The sequence below is a fragment of the Enhydra lutris genome, unplaced genomic scaffold (genome assembly GCF_002288905.1).
Source record: "Enhydra lutris kenyoni isolate GAN:26980312 unplaced genomic scaffold, ASM228890v2 scaffoldscaffold21, whole genome shotgun sequence".
In the NCBI taxonomy this organism is placed as follows: domain Eukaryota; kingdom Metazoa; phylum Chordata; class Mammalia; order Carnivora; family Mustelidae; genus Enhydra; species Enhydra lutris.
Genome location: NW_019154105.1, coordinates 11,111,903 through 11,135,568, shown reverse-complemented (window position 1 = coordinate 11,135,568; position 23,666 = coordinate 11,111,903). Strand labels below are relative to the sequence as shown.

The 23,666-nt window shown below is 37.5% G+C and overlaps 2 protein-coding genes across 4 annotated transcripts in view; both read left to right on the top strand.

Moving 5' to 3' along the window:
- The window catches only part of LOC111149234 (MOB kinase activator 1B), a 52,189-nt gene extending 41,433 nt beyond the window's left edge, over positions 1-10,756 (top strand). Inside the window, exons 5-6 of one of the 3 annotated variants that reach the window (XM_022506184.1) lie at positions 2,180-2,343; positions 4,961-10,756. In XM_022506184.1, the coding sequence (XP_022361892.1) occupies positions 2,180-2,343; positions 4,961-5,038 (242 nt within the window). In that variant the 3' untranslated portion in view covers positions 5,039-10,756. The remainder of the gene's footprint in view (positions 1-2,179; positions 2,344-4,960) is intronic. The other 2 variants (XM_022506185.1, XM_022506186.1) reach the window with 2 other exon arrangements.
- A 4,641-nt stretch (positions 10,757-15,397) lies between these two features.
- The window catches only part of LOC111149150 (deoxycytidine kinase), a 30,808-nt gene continuing 22,539 nt past the window's right edge, over positions 15,398-23,666 (top strand). The window contains exons 1-2 of the mRNA XM_022506098.1: positions 15,398-15,623; positions 20,675-20,790. Coding sequence (XP_022361806.1) covers positions 15,533-15,623; positions 20,675-20,790 — 207 coding nt within the window. The 5' untranslated portion in view covers positions 15,398-15,532. The remainder of the gene's footprint in view (positions 15,624-20,674; positions 20,791-23,666) is intronic.

The window sequence follows — 23,666 nt, the reverse complement described above, 5'->3', positions numbered from 1 at the left end:
GAGAAAAGATACTGAATGCTAGGTAGGCAGGGAGTATCATCTGCCACAGTCATATCCATTTCTTGTTTAGGGAAGGACTTTATAGGACTTACATCCAGTTTTACAGTGTATTTGTGGCAGAGGGGGAGTTTGAATTTATGAATACAGTGTGAATCTTACAGACTGGAATCAAGCTAGGTGAGAAGGCGGCAGGATTTGAGAGGGTGGCTTGTTACCTACTGAGTGACTTTCGCTTTTTTTATATTTGCTTTTAAGGAAATTATATTTTCTTTCAAGTGGAAATTGTTCATATCTAGGTAATTCATATGATTTTACCCTCTCAAACTTCTTGTTTTTCTAAAAAAGTTATGTTTTCTGGGGAAAAAAAAATTTGTTCTTCTATCAACAGACAACTTTTTGACTGTATTTTATGCTTTTAGAGTTTGGAAGAAGGGTGTGGTGGAGGAGACAGCAATATAAATAGTTACTGTTATGGATTGTTTTTAAACACATTTATTGAATGTTTTAAAGGCTTTGGAGCCTTTGTAGTAAAAGATATGTTTTTCAGGACTGCATTACTTACATACATTATAATCATTTTGGTTAAGTGCTATCTCCTTACCTTTTATCTCCCATAATATATTTTATAACTTTCTATTTTGACTGAATTTCAGGCTTTTAGAAAATTTGCAGGAATTGTGCAAAGAATCCCTGTATATCCTTCTTCCAGAATTTTTTTCTTCTTCCAGACTTTTTAGTGGCTAATATTTTACCACACTTGTCATCTTTCTCTTCCCCCAACATCAGGTTTTCTTTTTCCTGAACTGTTTGAAAGTAAGTTATATGTATGATGCCCCTTTATCAAAATGTGCTTCAATATACATTTTCTTAGAAAATCAGTGTAACTATCAAAATCAGGAATTTAACAATGATATAATACTATTGTTTAATTTACAGATCTTCTTCAGATTTTTCAAACGTTCCCAATAATATCCTTTATAGTAAAAGAAAATCTTGGACATTTGTTTTCATTTACTTGTCATGTTTCTGTAGCTTTCTTTAGTATGTAATACGTGTACTTCAGTCTTTTTTGGTCCTTCGTGACATTGATCTTTTTGAAGAGTATAAGGATACTAATTTATATAGTGTTCCTTCATTTTGGTTTGTTTTATGTTTCTTTGTGATCTATACACACACACACACATATGTATTTAAGACTTTTTTTTATAAGTCACCTCTACACCCAACAGGGGACTTTGAACTGCAACCCCGACCAAGATTAGGAGTTGGATCAACTGAGCCAGGTGCCCGGTGACCTATAATATTTTTTAAATGAGTGGTAGGCAATGTGATAACACCGAATCCAGCAGTATTAGTATTTGGCTTGTGTTTTACCAATTTGGGTCATTTAGCCAGTTTAACAAAGGACATGGAGTTTTTTTTTCTAGTCTTTTATTTGTTTAATGCTGTAAAAGTGCCCTTTTTGTAAAACAGTGAGCCTCGTTGAGAGGGACCGTAGCTAATTTCAGATTAAATGTAGAGCTGGAAGTGTAATGAAATAATTTCCATAGAGAAAATATAAAAGTATATTGCTAGCATTGTACGCGGAACCGAACAGGGTTAATCCACTGTGTTCAGCAGAGATCTGTATTGAGACTTGATGTTGAGAAATCTGAGGATGTGAGTGTGAGTTTTAGCTTCACTACCATCTTAGGCATAAATTTATTTCATTTCAGTAAAGTTGTAGGTAAAATAAGAGGCTTAAGGGGCTTGCTTATGTCTAGGTTCTTATTCCATAGAAGTTTTAAAGTTTATTTTCATTCATGATGTGTTGAAACCTTCTGAAACGTACAGTTGATATATTTTTTTAAAGATTTTATTTATTTATTTGACACAGAGAGAGACATCACAAGTAGGCAGGGAGGCAGGCAGAGAGAGAGAAAGGGGGAAGCAGGCTCCCCGCCGAGCAGAGAGCCCAATGCGGGACTCGATCCCAGGACCCTGAGATCATGACCTGAGCCGAAGGCAGAGGCTTAACCCACTGAGCCACCCAGGTGCCCCTGCAGTGGATATTATTAGTAATTTACAAGTACTTCTTTTCAGCTTTGTCTTGTTAATTTATGTTGCCATTTGTTGACAAACTCATATTGCCTTGTTCTTGTTTCTTGTTAATAGAGGGTGTTGTTTATCTATTTATTAGGTGTCCCGTTTCCGAAGAATTTCATGTCTGTGGCAAAAACTATACTCAAACGCCTCTTTAGGGTTTATGCTCACATTTATCATCAGCATTTTGACCCTGTGATCCAGCTTCAGGAGGAAGCGCATCTCAATACATCTTTCAAGCACTTTATATTTTTTGTCCAGGTAAGTTGAATTAGGAGGCCTTTTTTCTCAGTAAAACCAGTTATCTGCAGAGTTCCGAGGTGGATCCTGCATCCATATGGTTAGGATAAAATTTGCTTTCTCTCTCTGGTCTTTTATACGTACCATGATGATAACGCCTTTTGTTTCTGAATTCCATTCATCTCCAAGTTGGTGGCATGCAAGTCTCATAAAATAGATCTGAGGGGTCTTTGCTTCATTTAACAGGCCGTATGAGGGACTGAGTTAGGAACCTGACTAGTTTAGAAGGTCTATAGATGAACTTGGTACTTTTAGCATATTAGCATTCCTTCTAATCATCTGAACCCTCAATTTCTGTCTACCCTAGATTTTTTTTTAAATCATATTCTATCCTGGAAATGGACTTTGTGTATAATACCTTTTTTTTTTTCTCCTTTCTAAAACCATATTCTGAATAACTTTTAAGTTAGGTAGTAGTCATTATATCCACAGAGTATTGCTATTCCAGAAGTCCATTAGTCATTTTTTCTGGCTCTGGTTCACCTCCTCTTCCTTTTCCCTTTAGTTCTCAGAGGTGTAGACTAAGAGAAGTTGGATATTTGCATCCTGCTGTATAATAATTAGGAAGGATTGAAAAAGAGGTGGAAATGGTTAAGCTGACCAGCTCTTTTTTGGTGGAAGTTGAGAGGGTCGATGATAGGCAGAAGTGCAAGTCTTGAATAGGTGTAATCTTTTTTTTTTTATATTTCTATGGGCATATGCTTATAAATGCCCTCTCCTTACCCTCTGTCCACTAAAGAAAAATGTGTTTATTTTTCCATGTATACTTAACCTCTCATACTGAACACACACATTTCGTATCTTTTTTTTTTTTAAAGACTATTTATTTATTTGACAGAGATCACAAGTAGGCAGAGAGGCAGGCAGAAAGAGAGAGGGAAGCAGGCTCCCTGCTGAGCAGAGAGCCTAATGCGGGGCTCAATCCCAGGACCCTGAGATCATGACCTGAGCCGAAGGCAGAGGCTCCAACGCACTGAGCCACCCAGGCGCCCCACACATTTTGTATCTTAATTTCACCTATATAAACACATTTTAGGAGATGTTAACTTGCCAAAACTATTGCTCCGGGCAGTTACTTTACCATGGAATACCATCTGTAGACACCCATAGATACAAAGAAAATGTTATCTCATAGTTTTCTTCTGTGCTTTGGCTTAGGCAGAACATGATTGCCAGTGTTCAGGTTTTAGTGATTTAGAGGATATTCTTCTACCAAAAGGGTTAGTTTTATCTTACAGTATGATCTTTTCTTATTTTTTTTAGGACTTTTATCTATTTATTAGAGAGAGGGACAGAGCATGAGTAGGGGGAGAGGGAGAGCAGAGGCAGACTCCTCGCGGAGTGTGGATCCCGTCACGTCACGGGGCTTGATCCCAGAACCCTGAGATCACGACCTGAGCTGAAGTCAGATGCCCACCCAACTGAGCCATCCATGCACCCCTGTATGATCTTATCTTAAAGTACAATGTTATCTCTCAACTCTTAGCAAATAGTAGGGGATTGATAATAAACCATTTACCACATCTGAGCCTTTTTATATCTCAAGACACTGTGACCATCTTAAAGCTAAGTCCATTAGTTACACAGTCACCCCTTGACTGAGCAAGAGGGGCCTCTGCCCTGGGCCCTACTATTTAGAGAACCCTATTCTGACCCTTCTCTAGCTGTACTCCCCACAGGGCAAAGAACATATCTCCTAGATTCCACTGGTTTGTGCTTAGGTACCTGACACTTCAGAATTTCCTTTCCTCGTGGTCCCATTTTTATTTCCAGTGCCTGTATGGACCTTATCCTTGGGCCCATTCTTTCAAGGGAAGGTCATATCTCTGATATGTGTACCTCTAGATCGAGGGGGTAGTCAGATGGCGGCAGGTGATAAGGGTATGTGGTCTGTTAACTCTTTTCACTCTTCTTATAATCCTGAAATTGCCTGAGATGCTAGATCTTTTGGTTCCCCACCTGGTTAACTATGTCTGAATGATACTCAGGTTATTCCCTTTTAACAAGAAGCAATGCTCACAGGGAGCCTGGGTGGCGCAGTCGTTAAGCGTAGTTGGGCGTCTGCCTTCGGCTTGGGTCCTGATCCCAGGGTCCTGGGATCAATCCCCCATATGGGGCTCCCTGCTCGGTGGGAGGCCTCCTTCTCCTCTACCACTCCCCCTGCTCGTGTTCCCTCTCTCGCTGTGTTTCTCTCTGTCAAATGGATAAATAAATCTTAAACAAACAAACAAACAAAAAAAGCATTCCCACTTACTGAGTTATCACTTTATGCCAGGGATTACACGAAGTGGTTAGCACACAGGATCACATTTAGACCCCACAGTAATTTTATGGTGGGGGATTTACTCTAGGGTTATTATAGACATGTACAACATAATATCCAAAGTGCTTAAGTGATTTGTCTAAGGAGAACATAGCTAGGGAAGAGAAAAAAATTTTTTTTTTTTTTTTAAAGAGTAGACTTCTATTGACCTTGAAAGCTAATTTCCAAAAAGTGTTAATAGAAATCTGCTTTGGAATAAGATGTAAATAATATATCTAATATATAACTATTTTTTCCTGTCTTTAACATACGTAGGAATTCAACCTTATCGATAGAAGAGAACTTGCACCACTCCAAGAACTGATTGAAAAACTCACCTCAAAGGACAGATAAAAGGATGAAGAGCTGTGCAAGTTGTTCCTCAGATGAAGTGTGTTGAGTGTATATGGATTTTGTTGTGTTTTATTTTTATCTCAGTCATTTTTGTCCTAGGTTTGGGGGGCTTGTTTGGGTTTGATTTTCTTTATTCTGAATAAATGAAACCATACTCTGTTGCTAGAGGAAGCCAAGAACCAATTTTGTCATAGTGGCTGGCATACGGTTTTTGTTTTTTTACTTGGTTTGATTACTTGCAGAATTTTTGATAATACTGTGTGTTGAAAGAAAATGCTTACTTGATTAGATTGCTGATGGATGGGGGTTTTGTGTTGTGTAAATTGTGGCCAGTTTTTGAAGTCCCCAAGAGACTTATGTTTTTAAGTGCCTTGGCAGGCTCACTTCTGAGGTGCAAAGCACAGACATAGAACTGAACAGGGCTTGAAATATTAGGAATACTACCCAGGGCACTTACTGATGCATGTTTTAAAACATCTGTGATAAAAGCCATAGTTTACCTAAATTGGTGATCTCCAGCTTTTACTACATTGAAGAAACACAATTTGTAAAGGTGTGCATGTAGAACATAAAAAAGTAGTATTATTTTGATATTGGTGGTAATTCTGTTCAACAAATGCTTAAAGTTCTACAAGCAGGTCTTTTTCCATCTCTTGGTATCTGTGATATTAAAACTTGAGGATGTTGGAGTGTAATACCTATTGTATTTTAGCTTCTTTCCACGTGTTAACTGCACTGTAGGTGTAAAATTTCAGGTTATATATAGGTTTGCCATCTTCAGAGGTGATGCTGAACTGTGAGGTTTCTTAGCAATTGCCAAATGAGCCATAAGTCTACAGAATTCCCTTCTGTTTTGAAGAGGAGGGGATGGATAGGAGTGTGTGCTTGGTTGGAGGGTTAGTTTGTATGGGGAGCTATAGATGGGATAAGTATGGTGAGTCAAGTTCAAAAGGTCTTGTCTTAAAATCATTGAATAGAGTGGCATGAAGATTTTAATCAATTTCTTGTAAACAAAGTCTTAGAGACTTCCTTTTAAGAATCAACTTCCATGAGAAGTTAAAAATAAATTATTAATTTTAGGTGTAGACGTTAATCATGAAATTTAAGGACCGTTTGGAGGAATTGATCACACTCCAGCATTTCCATTCAGTGAATGGAGCTGGTGTTTGCCTGTCATTTTAAAATGATACAGTACCTTCTTTGCTTATGATAGGCCCAATCTGAAGCATTCTGACTTCTGATTTTTCCACTGTGAAATGAAATCTTTTTCTTTGCAGTGATATCAAACAATGAAAGTGCTAATTTGGTAGTATTAACTTTTACATTTTATTTGTCATGACTTTCTAGTGAATTATTCCCATGAGTAAAAGGTTCAGAAACTTAGTTTTAAAAATAATATTAGCATTTTTTACTTCAGTTTTATTCTCAAGAAGTATCTTTTTCAGACTTCCAGTTTTAATTTTGTAATTTCTAGTAAATTTCATTCCTTCAGTTACCTCTATATAGTCTTCCCTCAGTTTGAAATACACACCTTTTTCCTTGTAGAATAGAAATCTTGTTCTGAAATTATATAGACTAAAAATGGTCAGTAGGAAAGAATCTAAAATGAAATCACTTTGTTTTTGCCATTAACAAGGAGAGCAGTGATACAATTTAATGCCATTGCAATTATGATAATTAGGAACTGCCTTTTTCTCCATTTCATTTCTAACAATCATTCTCCAAGTACCAATAGTAGAAGTAACAGGAAATCCTGGCAGAGGCAAATATATTGGACACTTATTGGTAATGTTTCTTCATAGATAGCAGTGAGAACAAGCTAACTTCCTTAAAACAAATCTTTTATTACCCAGATAGGTAGTATCAGCCACTATGGTTGATTCAAAAATAAAATTTAGTGTCAAATAATTTTGGGTCCTGTTTGTTTATGAAAACGAAGCACATGATTTTTCAAGTAGTCTTCCATACTGCATTTGACTTTATATCAACCTTTATATCAACTTTATATCAGTAACAAAGGGGTTGCAATAGCCATGTGTAGAGAATAGTGAAAAATTGTTCTTGCTCTTTTTAAGCCTTACACACTAGTACACTGTAAAAATGGAAAAATGTTTCTGTAAATTAATACTTAGTAGTCGGCCCTACTTTCTACTGTATGTCGATAGGAGTCGTCACTGTGTCAATCTCAGGTGCCTGCTTCTGAGTATTCCTTTCAACAGAGGTATTATTAGGAAGTAAGGAGATGTGTAAGTGTATACATGGTAACAAAGTAGAGAAGTTCTCCCAGGGAGAGGCCTGGAATTGTACATGGTATTACATGACTGTAGGTAAGGAAACACTCACCGGAGCATGTGAGAAGTAACTGATTGAACAGAACGTTGCTTTGATTTAGTTCCCATGAGCACTAAGGTGCCCTTTACAGAATAAGGATCAAATCATGGTTTTACAGCAGAGTTTGCTTATGAATGTGTCTTAGATTCTTTCCAGATCTCTTAATTTAATTTATAAATAAGCAAGATAATGATTTCCCCCCTTGTTCTTTATACAGAGATATAAAGCAAAAGTTGGTTTTCTCACCCTCTAATAAAAGCTTCAAATATAAAATAGTAAGTTAACGTAGTATTATTGTCACAATGCTTTGGTTAAATGTTGAAATGAAGCAAGTTTTAGGAATGATTTTAAATGATGGAGTAATGGTGGTGGAGAGAAATTAATAACAAAGTGAAAATCTTTCACTAAGCAGTAGATGGTGCTACTGGATTTCATTTGCTGACTTGATTATTTTATTTCCCATAAAAACCATGACATTAGACTGCATTAAAACAGTAGCATGTGTTAGTTTAGCTGGTAGAGGCTTTGGTGGTCAGTTTACTTTAAATTGAAAGATTTTAGATTGCTCTTTCTACTTTTGTCGTTTGCAAATTCTAAAGGGTCAGCATAAAATGTATTGGGTGGGAGAAGACAGGTTTAGTGTATAATATATCTCAGACTGAGTTACTGCCTGGTTATCAGGAAAGATAAAACACTACAATCTCTTATCTTCAGGAAATACAGATGATGTGGATATTTATATTTTACGTGTAATCACCAAACTCCATTTTATGTATTAGCATTTTCCTTGCTTATGGGAAAATAGCAAAATGACATTTGTTTTATACCTTTGTGTACACCCTCTCTGAGAGAGGTTTTGATAACCACTGAAATGGTAAAATATGTGAGATAACAATTATTAAGTTGTAGGACTTTGTTTTAAAATAAGTATGTCATACCTTAAATATCCAAATGAGAGTTGATCTTCAGAGTGGTTCCTGTGGGAGCACTACTCTTTCCAGCTATGTTTTGAAGGTTTAATGTTTTTAGAACATTTAGTGATACCTGAGAATTGGTTTATGACTATGCAAGAAAATTCATCATTTTAGTTGCACTGAAAACTTTTGGCAGCTTGATATGACCTATCTCTGTCACCAAACCAACTTTACTTTGCTGTTTTTTTAGAGCTAAACCATTAGGGAAGTTCAAAAGACTGCCACAGGTTCTGAATTTGCAGAAGAAAATGTTTTGAGCATTGGTAGCATCATTTAATAAAGGAGTAGTGCCTGATGTCACTACTTTGAAGTAGACAGTATCATTTGGATGTATAGGTTTTATTTAATTTTTAAAAATTTAGTTTAATTATCTTACAGCTAAATATAATTAAAAAATCAAAGTCTATCTCTTGTTTTCTAATTTTATTTCTTTCCCTGATAGCTTTTGTATTTTATCTCAACTACTATAGGATATTTTTGGTTGAAGGGATAGTAAGAAAAAAATGGATCCAATATTTAAGATAGAAGTAGCTTAAGGTAACAACAGCCTTTACTTTTTAAACATATTTTCGCTCAAATGAACAATAAGAATTTAAAGACTACAGATCATTGTACAAAGAAATTGGAATAAATTTTATATAATAATTATGCTGAGTTTTAAGCCTGCATATCACAGATAAAATATTTAAAATTGTATAATCATTTCATATATCATTTATAACTTGAAAATTTTCAGTGTCTTTTTAAAAGATGTGGGACTTGTAATTTGTACTTTGTAATTTGAAAATGTGACTGTATACCAAGGAGAAAACTGATTTTGCAGCTTAATCTGCAATACTAAAGAATAGACCCAATTTTTACAAACAGTATGCTGGGTCAGTACTTGAAGAACCACTCCTAAAATAACTTAAATATTGGAGTTTTGTCATAATATTAAGATTCACCCATAGGAATTACTGTTTTTTTATATCGGTTTAATGTTGTAGGAAATTAATATTTAGAGGTAAAGATATGTCAAGATTTCATGGAAAAGTTTAATTTTAAGATATAGCAATTCTGACTGTAAACAATTTGAATTTTTAAGATGTTCCTAATGAGTTAGTCATAGAGAATAATTTATTTTAAAGGTATGATACTGTGTTCCATGTCTTCCATTTATAGCTGGACTGGTACTTAAATTTTGACAAAAGAGAGAAAATACAGATTAAAATACTGAATAATCTCAGTTTTGCAAGTATGATGCAAATTCTTTTTGGGCATGTAATGCTGTGCAATAGAAAATTTTAGATTATAATTCTCAAAGCTACTGAAATCACTGGCCTTTTTTCATTCTGTTTGTCATCTCCTTTTCCTTAAGCTATTGACTTACCATCTCCTGACCCCCCCATTGCACTAAAAAACCAAGACAGATAGGTTTATTGTGCAGGTCCTCCTTGTTACTGATTGTGAAGTACTTTCTGTCAGTACACTGGCAGAAGTGTTGGAAGGTGCAACTTATGTAAGTATTTTTGGGTTGTTTTTTGGTTGACAGCTTCATTTAAATTATGTCACTGAACCTGAGATTATTAGTGATATAAAATTTTTGTTAATATTTAATTTTTCTTCTGTGTTATTAAATTCTTATGTTGGTGTTTTGCACATGTTTTCATTTTTATTTTCTGAAGTACTTACTTGTGCAAATTGTAAAATAGATTAGCACATTTTCATGTTAAGAACGTGTTTCTCCTTAAATTGTTCTGCAGAGATAACTATTTTTAGGGGAAATAGTTTTTTACAGCCACTAGATTGTATTTGTTATTTTTGTACATGCATAACTAAGGTGATAAGGACCCTAATCCTGTGGAGAACACTTAACTTTTGTTCTGTTTGAAATTTTCCTATACATTATTACTGAAAATTATGAAGGAACTATCATGAAATCTAGTTGAGAGAGAATACAGTAAACATGACAAGACTTAAAAGTTGAGTAGAGATCATTTCTGAGGACAAAAGCTGAATATTGCCAGTGCCAAAAAATGGAAAATGGAAACATAGTGGCAGCATTCACACTGTGTAAATATTGCAGAGAATACAAAAGACAGGGATCCTGCTCTCATGGAGATACACAGTTTTTCTCTATTTTAAGTAGCTGGATGGGGAAAAATGGTCTAAAATATGAAATGCAACATGAACAGTATATTGAAAACTGTGCCAAGATTACTCAAATTCTAGTTATTAATCATCAAAAGTTTAATTGCTCCATCATTTTATTTTAAAAGGATACTGAATGTCAGAAAATCTGTAATATGTTTGAGAGATGTAAATAACATATATAGACTTGTATGTGATGGGATGGGAAATATTTCAATTCTAGGGTGTTTTTTAAAGGAAGAAACTGAATGTTTATTTAAAAAATTAATAAATAGTTATGTTTGGCCATGAATCCTGACTTGGCATTACTGATTATTTACTGTAGATGTTCCCACATTAAACACATTACTAGAGAAATATTGAAAGTATGGAATATGTTGGACATATAAGATTTGTTAGGCATTATTTCAAAGATTTATTTATTTTAGAGGGAGAGAGAGAGCACACAAATATGTGCATGTGAGTTGGAAGACAGGCAGAGAGAATCTTGAAGCAGACTCCCTGCTGAACTCGGAGCCTGACATGGAGCTGCATCCCACAACCCATGAGATCATGACTTGAGCGAAACCAAGAGCTGGTCACTTAACCGCCTGAGCCACCCAGGTGTCCCTGTTAGGCCTTATTTTTAATAAGGTTCACAACAACCCCAGAGGTTAGTATCTCATTGTCTTACATACTAGAAAACTGAAACCCAGGAATTGTAGAAGTCACTGATGAGGACCAAGATATAAAAACCCAAATAGGCTTGACCTTGAAGCCAGTGCTTTTGTTTGTTTTCTTTAAATGTTCTGCTGCTATGAGAATGGTTAGCAACATAATTGTTGGCCTTTCTATCAAGCTTTTACCTATTATTTTATTTTCGTTATAGACCAATAAGGAATATTAATAAACAGTTTTGGAGGATCTTCATTTTGCCCTGATACCTAAATTCCAGAAGGAATTGTGTGTGTTAGAGTGTTCTCAGAGCCATTATTTAGAGATATATATGTTTAGAGGCATTTTGTGTTTGGACCGTCAAGTCACCACAGTTGCCCAGTGTCACTAATTGATATTTATAGAAAAGATAGGAGAAGAAGAAATACTAGTCCATACTGGTAAGATTTGTGCCTGTATACTTTAATGAAAACACCTTGTTATTTTGCATGTATAGTATCTACAAAGCATCCATTGTGTATAAAGAAATAAACACATACCCATGTAAAAATTAACTATATTTTGATAATTAGGTTCACTTGCCTCTATTGTACTAAATTTTTTTTTTAAGATTTTATTTATTTATTTGTCAGAGAGAGAGAGAGGGAGAGAGAGCAAGCACAGGCAGACAGAATGGCAGGCAGAGGCAGAGGGAGAAGCAGGTTCCCTGCTGAGCAAGGAGCTCGATGCGGGACTCGATCCCAGGACGCTGGGATCATGACCTGAGCTGAAGGCAGCTGGTTAACCAACTGAGCCACCCAGGCGTCCCTATTGTACTAAATTTAAATAGTTAATTCTTCAGTATATAATATTATTTGGAATGATGCATTTTGGTATCAAGTTCTAAATATTCCTTTAAGTAACCATGTTTAATAAATGTTAAAACTCCTGTGTTAAATAGCCTATTGAGTACAGTGTCACATTTTCTTGATGACCTAGCATGCAGCATAATATATTTTCCTTTGATAAAGAGCTATATAGGATCCATGGCTCCCTGTTCATGCCCTTCTAGCAAGTTATTATGCTATTGCACTTCAGACTTGCTAGAAGTACCCTGACTCCCCACTCTTGATTTTATGATGGCTTCTGCATTCGTATGTTTCTAGGCAATAATGATGGTTGCAAGGAGTAATTTATAACCAAGCTTATTAAGTCAATAAATACCATTTTACAGAAGTTGTTAGGTTGGTGTATACAAAGGCATGGGCTGTAATCACTACTTATCAATGTTCAGGGACTTTTTATTCCCCCCTTTGTTCTCATTTTCTGAGTTGCTTTAGAGTTTTCTTAATAAACCTATATGTCAAGATCCTGTCTTTAGTTATACCAGCATTCCCACAGAAGAAAAGAAATTCCCAAATTGAAGGAGTTCTAAAATTTCTGGCAAAGAAGGGTGAAAATGGTAGCATGGTCACAACTGGCTGGGTGTTCCGACACCCTGTCTTTTATCTGCAATTCCAGAATCTGAAAAGCTTGGACAACTGCAAGTATTTTCTTGAATTTGGTGCAAACTTAACCCAATCTGGAGTTACTAGTTTTCAATCCCACTTAATGTGAAATCTGTGTTTCACTGCAAATTATCTGTGTATTTAATTTAACACCTCTGTGGGAGGGTGAGAGATGGTTACATACATATGTACTACACGACTGTATGTTTCTAAAATCCAAAAATTTTTGCATTCTGAAACATCTAGCTGCAAGGGTTTCAGATAAGGAGTTGTAGATAAAAATCAAGGAATTTTTTTTTTTAAAAGATATTATTTATTTTAGAGAAAGCCGTGTGAGCAGAGGGAGGAACAGAGGAGGAAAGAATCTCAAGCAGACTCTGACCCAAGCCCAGAGCTCAGTGCAGGGCTTGATATCACAACTCTGAGATCAGGGCCCTGAGATCACAACCTGAGCTGAAACTATGAGTTTGGCGCTTAACTGACTTAATCACCCAGGCACCCCCAAAATCAAGGATATTTTTTAAAAGTGCTTTTCTCTTACCTCTTTCTTGCATTATCCAAAGGTTATTTAGGAAAATAGTAAATTATGCTGAATCTGATGCCGAGAAAGCTAGGTTTCCCTCTTTTCCCCACCTACTTCGTGTTTTTAAGGAACACTTTTAAGCTTTGAAGAACTCAAGTTCTCACAGCCCAGAATCTGGCAGAGCTGGAATCTGAACCCAGTCTTTAATTTTCCACTGCTTAAACCTCTCAATCTCAGCATTATACTACTTTTCTTTTGTGGAAATCACACTTGGGTATTCCTGCTTCTCAACTCTAAACATCTTTATCAGATCCATATGGAATTTCTTTTCTTCTACTTTCCTCTTGTTTGAAGGTCTCCCTCACCCTGCCTAACTCTAAGTACAGCCAGTATCTTTACCATTTCATGGGTTTTCTAAGCTTGGGTGTGGAATATAACACTCCATGGATTCTGGGGCTTCCTTGCCATCCCTGATGACAAGTGTTGAGGCTTTTTCATTTCAGTGATCCTGCTGCTAATCACTAGGGGGATAAATGAAAGTAATAAACATAATAACAGCAAAATAATTACAGGGATGTTAACAAAGAATGATTTTTGCTGTTTTTATTCTAGAGTTCCCCATGAATTCACATTTTAATTTCTGCCTTCTATTTCTTAGAATGGATTCACTGTTTACACCCCTTCTGACTCTACCATTAAGACACATTTCATGTCTTGGTATTTGAAAGGTAGAGTAACAGAGTAATAGGGCCTTTGGTTTCTATAGACCATTTAACTCATGAATGGTTCCTCATTCAAGGAACCATTCTAGACTGGGTAGTGAGTTTAGCAGATCTTTACCAAGATTAAAAATGAATTCTGGTTGTTTCTACACTGCGTCTGTTCCCAGCTAGATGAGTCTTTTAGCAGAGTTCATGGCACATAGGTGTGCATTCAAAAATTAGCATTTGTTAGCTATGTGCTAGGTGTAGGGCATGCAAAATTAAGCTGTCCATAGTCATGCGTACAGAAACCTACCCAGCGTGGTAACTTCTACATAGCATTGTAGGGACAGAAAATTTTTCTTCTACCCTTCTAAGTTCTTTGCCTGGTCTAATAATCGTATCGACACAAGACAGATTCATAGGAGGAAACCAAATTTCATTATGTGTGTATATATATAGGAGCTACATACAAAGTAATGACCAAAATACGTCATTTAATCTTTTAGACAAACAATAAATTAGTGAGAATTGACAAGACAAATGGGGTTTGGATTTGGGGTAATAAATTGGTGAAGTAGCAAGGTTTGTTAATAGGCCTTCTGGCCCTGAATTCCCCATCTGGTGATAAGGAGGCCTTCTACTCTCCTGGTACAGGGAGGATACCTTTCACATAGATTCATCTCCTGCTTTTAGTGGGGACAAAGGAAGGGCAGAGTGTCCTTGTCCTTTATTTTGAAATAATGTCATAGTGCATATTTTGGGGTGGCATATTCTCTTTCAACATAAATGGGACTCAGATGGAGAGTGGTTTGACATCAGGAAAAGCTTGCTGTGGAGTGGTGTCTGACTGCATACATTCCTGTGTCAGATCCACTCACTGCTTTTGATATTTCGAACGAGTAGCTTCTCAGTGCCTGTTTCCTCACTGATAAATCAGGCTAATGGTGGGATTTCCTGCACTGGACACTAACTGCGAGTTAATTCAAGAACAGCTCTCGAAACAGTGCGTGGCACGCATCAACAGTGCCGTACATCTCCTTAGGGCTGGGGTGCCAGCGGCACTTTAGCATGACGGTTGTCCTCCAGGCTGACGACACAGGGGAAGCCGTGTGATTTTTGCACCGCACACTGCTTCCCAGCCAGCTGTGTTCCAGACGCTCTATCTCCACAGGCCCCACTGGAAAGGCCAGTTCTTCAAAGTGGAGGCCGGCCCACTCATGGTGATGAAGGCGGGTGGCGCCGCTTGCCCTCGCTCAACGTCTATCTTCGGCGGTCACCCCCGGTCCCACAGGTCTCAGGAGCCTCCAGCCCCGACTCCGGCAAGAGGCGCGCCATTACGAGCGCCGCCCCGCCCCGTGCCCCCGCGTGACCCGACGTGCCGGGCGCGCACGCAGGGGCCCCGCCCGCGGCGTCCAAGGCCTAGGGACCGCGGGAGGCTCCGCCCGCTCGGGGGAGGGAGGGGGCGTGGCTTCCCGGCAGGGCGGGTGGCCGCGCCTCAGTCCCGCCCCCATCCGCAGCTGCCTCCGCGCGCCAAAATCAAACCCCAGGACCCGCCGGCTGGAGAACCTGCTGCGGCGGGAGCTCAGCTTGCGTGTCAGGTCACGTTCGGCAGTGGCGCGAGCCCCAGCGCGCGCACCTGTGGCCACTTCCCAGCCCTCCCTGCTTGCGCTCCGGGCCGCCGCAAGACCAGAATGGCCACCCCGCCGAAGAGGAGCTGCCCATCTCTCGCGACCGGCTCTAAGGGGACCCGCATCAAGAAAATTGCCATCGAAGGCAACATCGGTAAGGAGCCTCGGGCAATGTTCCCAAAGCAGCGGCAGCCGCCTTTCCGTGCATCTCTGCTGCTCCTCAGTGAGGGCCTTCTTCCAGCCCGGCTGTGTGCATGTGGACGCGGCCTCGAATTCCCTTCGCTCCGAAATCCTTTTGCCCGCCTTGCCTAGCTTCTGCCCCGTCCACGGGAGTTGGCGGCGGCCTCGGGGCCACGGGCCGTGAGCGCCAGAGCGTTCGGGCCTCATGAAGGTGCACTTTGGGCCAGTTTCCTCCCCTTGTTGGGATTGCGCAAAGGGAAGGGCTGTTCTTGGTTTTGTTTTTGTATTGGGTGTGTGTGTGGGTGTGTGTGTGTTCTTGAGGTGTGATTTATATACATTAAATTATCCTTTTTTAGGTGCCCTCGTCAATGAGGGATGACACACACATAATGCTGTTTCACAGTCTTCATGATCAAGGTTCAGTATATGTTTATCACCTCAGAAAGTTCCCTGGCGCTCTTTCGCAGTCAGCAACCTCTGCACCCCTACCCCTTGGCGATCACTGATTGGGTTTCTGTCCCGCAAAGTGTTGCCTTTTTCCAGACTGCCATAGAGAAGAGAGTACGTAGCCTCTTGTCGTCTCGCATCTTTTATTTAGCACGATGCTGCTTTTATTTTAGCGCATTGTTTGTATCTGTAGTTCTCTTTCATTGCCGAGTAGTATTCCAGTGCATGGGGGTACCACAGTTTCTCTCTCCCCAGCTGTGAACATTTGGATGGTTTCAGTTGTAACGGTTATGGATAAAATGGCTCTAAACATTCCAGTACAAGGGAAGAGACTAGGAAAGCGTTTTTTTTAATGATCTTAATATCATGGCGTCCCTCACTCTTGGCTCCCACATCCAAGTAAACATTGGCTTATGATTGAAAGACCCACATGTTTCTATTCCTAACCCAGAGGAGGGCAGAATATACCATGCATGTCAATTTGCAAGGTACATCTGAACTTACATTCTTCTGTGTTTCCTACCACAGGAAACCTATGCCTGGCACTTCCTGTTCTGATAGAATTTTTTTGGCTCCAAGTTGGGTACTGGTCATTCATGCATACAGCAAATGTTTTTTTAATTCTTAACTGCATTCAAAACTCTTGTACTTCTTTAAAAAGATGGGGCAAATGCTCTAGCAGCATTCCAAGGAGTAGAAAATAGCTGAGCACACTCTTAAAGAGGAGATCTTGTTGCATTGCTCCAGTATTCAGGCACCAGTGGAAAAGAGCCTTATAATAGACTCTCATTACCTCTTAGGATAAGTTCTTTGAAGTTGAATGTTTACTAGTAGGGTTCCCCATAGCTACATATTGGATAAAGATGAACATATGTAAAGAAGGAAGTGGTTGAACAAAGCCATTTCAAAAGTCAATTTAAATGAACAACCTTTAGATCAATACCACCATGAGTTAATCCCCTTCCATTTCTTAAATCCAATTAAGCAACATATCTAGAAAGTTACTACTCCCCAAGCATCTTTAATCTTCCCAGCACCTGAAATAATTTCCTAATATTTCACCCCATCTCCAGTTTCTCTTACCAGCTCCAGAGCAGACTTTCTGTATACAAATCTAATTGTGTTATCCCCTACTTAAAATTCTCTAATTTCTCCATTACCTACACTGGAAGGACTTGCAAACTGGCAAACTGGTGTCTTGCATTTGCACAATAGTGGCCCACATAGATTTGGGGGAAAAAAAGAAATTAATGAATTGCTAGCATTTAAAAATTTCAAGATTTCTTTTGAACTTCTAGATTCTTGGCATTTCTTAAAATATCTGAAGATCTGGTAACACTGGTCCTGTGTTTCTATTAGATAACAATTTGCTATTTAGATGGATTATGTTCCTTACCACTCACTGTTTTCCTGACACTGAGGCTTTGTCAGTTGCTGTTAATGTGCTAGCACTGTTGTTTCTGTCCCTTCCACCTTATTTGCAATGATATTTTTTACCTATCATCAGCCAGGTTAAAAAAAAAAAAAATTAGCAATTACAAATTGCTAATATGTGTGTGGAAGATTATTTTGTGATTCCTAGAATTTGAACTTCAACTGGTCATTTTAGTTTTATACTCATGTAACTTCTCACGCTCTTTGTTACTAAAATGCACACTTGTGTTAGATTTCTGGAGGCCTTACCTGCTTCTTCTCATCTTAATAGTTTGTATAGAAGATTTTTGGCATCATAATACCTGCTTGGCATTAGTAATTCTGTTAGGTCCCATGGCCTTTTAAAGTTTTAACATCAGTGTCTTTGATCCTTGTTCTCCTTTGCTTTCATAGAGTATTAATTTATAATTGGCTTACTTTCTAGCTCCCTACTTTCCCCCCAAAGTTAAGGAATTAGATATTAATCTGATTGGAGTGACAGGTAACTATTGTTACTCTGCTTGAACTAAAGAATGATTTTAAAGAATAACTGTTTTTGCTCTTAAAATTTTAGAGTATGACCACATGAAATTTTTCTGTTTGTAGGCATGTCAGAAGAAAGCTGAATGTTCTAGCTTTGAATGCTTTCAGGCTCTGGCTGATGCATGATTTTTTAATGTGTTCCTTGGATTCTCTTTCTTTTTTTTTTTTTTTAATTAAAAAAAAAAAACATTTATTTATTTATTTATTTATTTTAAAGATTTTATTCATTTATTTGACAGAGAGATCACAAGCAGACAGAGCAACAGTCAGAGAGAGGGGGAAGCACGCTCCCTGCGGACGTAGGGCTCGATCCCAGGACCCTGAGATCATGACCCGAGCCAAAGGCAGAGGCTCAACCCACTGAGCCACCCAGACGCCCCTTCTTCTTCTTCTTCTTCTTTTTTTTTTAAGGTTTTATTTATTTATCTGTTAGAGAAAGAGAAAGGGAGAGCACAAGAAGAGGGAGCAGGAGGCAGAGGAAGGAGCAGACTTCCCGCTGAGCAAGGAGCCCAATGTGGGACTCCATCCCAGGATCCCAGTGGGACTCAATCCCTGGATCCTGGGCTCATGACCTGATCCAAAGGCAGATGCTTAACTGGCTGAGCCACCCAGATGTCCCATTGGATTCTCTTTCTGAACATCATGTTTTCCTTTCCTTCCTCCATCTAGTTCAGTGAATGTCCAGTGATCATTTATATGCTTCTGCTTACCATACTAAATGCTCCATTCGAAATCTGTTGTCACCAATCTTTTTTCCCGTGATTAAATCTAATGGTCATCTAGTTTATCCTTAAAACTTTTTCCCCTTTCCTGTGGTGATATAATATGACTTTGTGTGTTGCTTCTCAGCAGTTCTTTTTTCTATGTTACCTTCTTATTGTCTCCCTTCCTTCCATCCCTGTTTTTGCTCTATGTGTGATCTTCTTAAAAAAAAAAAAAAAAAAAAAAAAAAGAATTTATTTATTTGAGAGAGGGACTGAGGGGTGGGGCAGAAGGAGAGAATCTTCAAGCAGACTCCCAGCTGAGCTTGGATCCTAACACGGCGCTTCATTTCATGACTCATGAGATCATAACCAGAGCCAAAACCAAGAGTCAGAAACACAACCAACTGAGCTATCCAGGTGTCCGTCTATGTGTGATCTTTTAAAGTTCTTCTGTTTTTTCTTACTTTCTATTGCTTGTGTAATGTCCTAGATTTGAATATAGTATTCAAGTCAAAAGTAAGTTCTTTTTGCCCTTTTTGGATCCAGTTTATAAGGATGTGGAACCTTTCCTTTTAAGCTTGCAGAAGCTGCTTTTTTATATTTTAATCCATGTGTATATTTTTATATACATATGGAGAGAAAAAGAGAGAGAGCACATTATGCTGACCAGAGATGTCTAATATAACCACATTTGGTGACTTCAGATATGAAGGGTGTGGTGGTCATTAGGAGTGTTGCTACACCCTGTTGAATTATAGGTCATGACTTTTCCCTACTGTTAAATGGAATGTATTTCCAAGCAATATTAAAATAGTGAATTAATATGTTCTGATTATATGTGAACTATTTCCCTATAGGTGTCTCAGAAGCTAGTGAATGATCAGGGAGAAGCAAAGTACATACAGCATTTTTTTTAAAGGGTTGGATAAGTGCACAGAACTGTGAAAGTGAAGCAGAGAAAACATGGCTATTCCTTATAAGGCTCTTTATAAAAATGTTTTTATAATTTCTGTTGGGTACTATGGCTTAATGTTGTGTAGTTATACAGTTAGTGTCATATAATCATACTGATTCTCATTGTAAAACTCTGGATATTGGATACATCTTTATATTGATTTTATAGTTCATTTGGCTGTTTCTAAGTTGGTTTTAGATGGAAAGGATTTAAGTTTGTAAACTGAGAGAATAGAGCCAGTAGACAGAAAAATTTTGAAAAGGCAAGAGCCTATAATGATTGTCACTATAGTCATAGCTTGTTTATCACAACAGTTTCCATAAAGAGGGCATTATTATTTCCATTGTATTATGAAGAAACAGGCTCAGAGAGATTCAGTGACTTGCCCAAGATCACATATTTAATTTTTTTTTTAAAGATTTATTTATTTATTTGACAGACAGAGATCACAAGTAGGCAGAGAGAGAAGGAGGGGGAAGCAGGCTCCCTGCTGAGCACAGAGCCTGATGCGGGGCTTGATCCCAGTACCCTGGGATCATGACCTGAGCGGAAGGCAGAGGCTTTAACCCACTGAGCCACCCAGGCGCCCAGATCACATATTTAATTAAATGGAAAAATAGCCTTAACCATTTCCCACAGTTATCTCTAATTACTAAGGAAAGTGAGGCTAGGACTAGGATTTTTTTTTTTCCTGCTTTAACACCTTGCCTACAATTTCACCAGGTTTTAAATTCTTCTGTTCCGTAGCCTTGATAAGCTAAAAACAATAACAAATGTGCCTAATACAAGTGGTAGGGATCCTTTTAGTTTTTATTAAAACAAATCTAAAGAGAAAGTTTAAGAAATTGGATATTTTTGTTTTTTGTATTTTTGCTGGTATAAATTTTGAAAAAGTTGATTTTGACTTTTTTTTTTTTTTTTTTCTAAGTCTCCTTCTTCAATTTTCTTTTCCTCTCACAACAGCTTCAGGGAAGACAACATTCGTGAATATCCTTAAACAGGTCTGTGAGGATTGGGAAGTGGTTCCTGAACCTGTTGCCAGGTGGTGCAATGTTCAAAATGCTCAAGGAGATTGTGAGGTATGAAAACGAAATTAACTAAAAAAAATAAGTTCCTTTGCTTTAGAGGACCAGTGGTATTTAACCTTTTGGGTTTTTTTTTTTTTTCCCCTAATAAAATTTTCAAATCTAGCTTTAAGTCTGTATCTTCATCTTCATACATGGATGTGTGTGTGTGTGGGTGTATAAACATTCATTGAGCTATGCACTCAAGATTTATGTACTCATTGCATCTAAGTAGAATTTTAAGAGTTTTTAAAAATTAATTAAAAAGTTAAAAATATCTAATTGCAAATTAAATTCCTTGAATAGATTTTACATTTTGTTTAAAAACTAGTGAACAGGAAAACAAAGACCAAAAAACCATCTGGTAACTTAATTTTATTAGTTTACCTTTTTTTGTTTTTAAGATTTATTTATTTGAAAGAGAGAGACGGAGAGAGCATGAGTGGGGAGGTGAGGGAGAAGCAGGCTCCCTGCTGAGCAAGAACTGCGTGCCACCCCCCCCCCGCCGCCCCTCCTCACTGCCCACCATGTGGGGCTCCATTCCAGGTCCTGGGATCCTGACCTGATCCCAAGGCAGACACTTCACCAACTGAACCACCCAGGCATCCCTATTAGTTTACTTTTTGAGCCTTTTGTATTAGTGAGAAGATTTATCTTCTTATTTCTTTGTACTTTTCATTCTTGCCAGACTTCCACCTTGGGCACCGTGGACACAAAGGTTAATTTCCTAGCACTTTCCATTCTACATTGCAAAAAATTTTCATTTTTTATAACAATATTTTTTATTGTATGTATATAAAGGAAAGAGATCTGATGGCTAAGACCTTGAAATTGAAAGCAGCATAGCAGAAATCTTCAAAATGGAAATGTGTTCTATAAACTTACTTTGTTAGAATAGAGGAAGAGAGATTTAACAAAAATGTCTGTTTTTTCAAGTTGAGCTGTTGGTATAAAGGGATCTGGGAATAATAATTGAGTATTTAAAATGTAAACAAAAAAATATTTCTCACACTTACTTGTCAAGCATAGTTAGCTTTAGGGGTGCAGCTTAGTACACTCTGATGCTTAGAATAACCTAGGATTAAATCTTGAAGGGATTTCTTTTCCATATGTACTCCATTTTCTTAAGAAATTGATATTTCAGACTGGTCTGTGGGGAAAGGCAAGATTAGCCTTAAGTAGAATTTTAAAGTGGGTAAATTTATTTGCTTCTTTCTTTCCACATTTTTTTTTTATGACACATGATATAACTATAGAAAAGTATAGGAAACTTATGTATCGTTTGAAGAACAATTGGAAAGCTAATCATCAGCCAGGTAAGAAATAGAATATTACTGATATTCTAGAAGTCCCTGTTTGTCCTTAGGTCATAGTATCTCTTTCTTGGGTAATTCTGCTAGGAGTAATCAATCCCATAAGATAACTTTTGCAATAATACTTCTGCTTTCTAAAAATAATTTGACCATATGTGAACATATCTCTGAGAAATATAATTTAGTTCTGTGTTTTTGAATGTTATATAAATGAAATCAACTGTTTGCAATCTTTTTCCTCTTGCTTTTTTTGTTTGAGTCTATGAAATTTGTCAATATTGTTGCATACATTTGCAGTTTGTGCATTTTCATTGCCATGTAATATTCAGTTGTGTTCATATATCACTACCTGTCTGTTCTATACTTTGATAAATTTTTGAGTGATTTCTAGTTTAGTTTCTATAAAAACAGCCCAGTTATGAACATGAATCCTGGTGTACACATAAAAGAGTTTCTCTGGGAATAAGAAGTAAAATCCCTGGTTGGTGGGCTATTTGTATGATGCCTGTTTTCCAAAGTGGTTATTATCCAGCTTCCTAATTTTTGTCATTCTGTTGGGTGTTTAATATCTTTTATGTTTTTTTAGTTTGTGTTTTTTTTTTTATTGCTAATGAGATTGTGCTCCATTATTTAATTAATTTATTTGCCATTTGGATTTCTTTTGTGGAGTCCCTATTCAGGTCCCGTTGTCATTTTCCTTTGAGTCTTCTGTCTTTCCTCCACTCTGCCTTTTTATCTCCCAAAATATGTCTTGTGGCCTTTTTCACTGAAGTGCCCTGCTCAGGTGTGCTTACTGTTAGAAATGAGAGACCTGTATTCTAAAAACACCTCTTTCCTCCTCATTTCTGGAGTAAACTATCAGTCCAGTTATTCTCAGGTGTTAGGTAGGAAGTAGAACAAATTAAACCAATGTGAGAAATACAGAAGGGATTTTTTCATTGAGAGAATGTTAAACTAAATTGGATTAGTTGACTTCCATTTAAGGCCCTAGAACGTTTTAGTGTCATAAGCTTCTAACTCATATTAAATATATACAACTGGTTCTTTGGCACATCAAAGGCACATCTCTGCCTATCAGTATACCTGTAATTAATTTGGGGTGCAGAAACTGATCTATAAAAACCAAAATGCTGAAACATTTAATTTGTAGAAAGAAATGTAATTATCAGATTAACCGAATTAGGTCAACGTATTCTCTGTGGAGACCCATAATTCTCAACCAGTGGAAGGAACTCATAGAATCTCAGAGTTTTAGGGTATTTTATAAAAATGACAAACAGTCCCTTGGGAATTTTAATATGTGGAATGCCTCTTGGGTAAAAATGACTGCCTTAGTGAATCACTGTTAGTGTTGGGTTTATATTGACCCCTTTAGTTATGTTGGAAAGGAGAGGTTGAAAACATTGCATTACTATATATGAGAAGACAAATGTATAATAAGCGGATTGTCTATTAAGGTTAGAATCAGAGCCCAGGAGAATTAGTTATATTGTCTTAATGACTGATGTCATCAGACTGTGACAGATTGATGCATCTGTCTGTGTTTTAAGACTCTTGGTCTCACAGATCCGATACTCC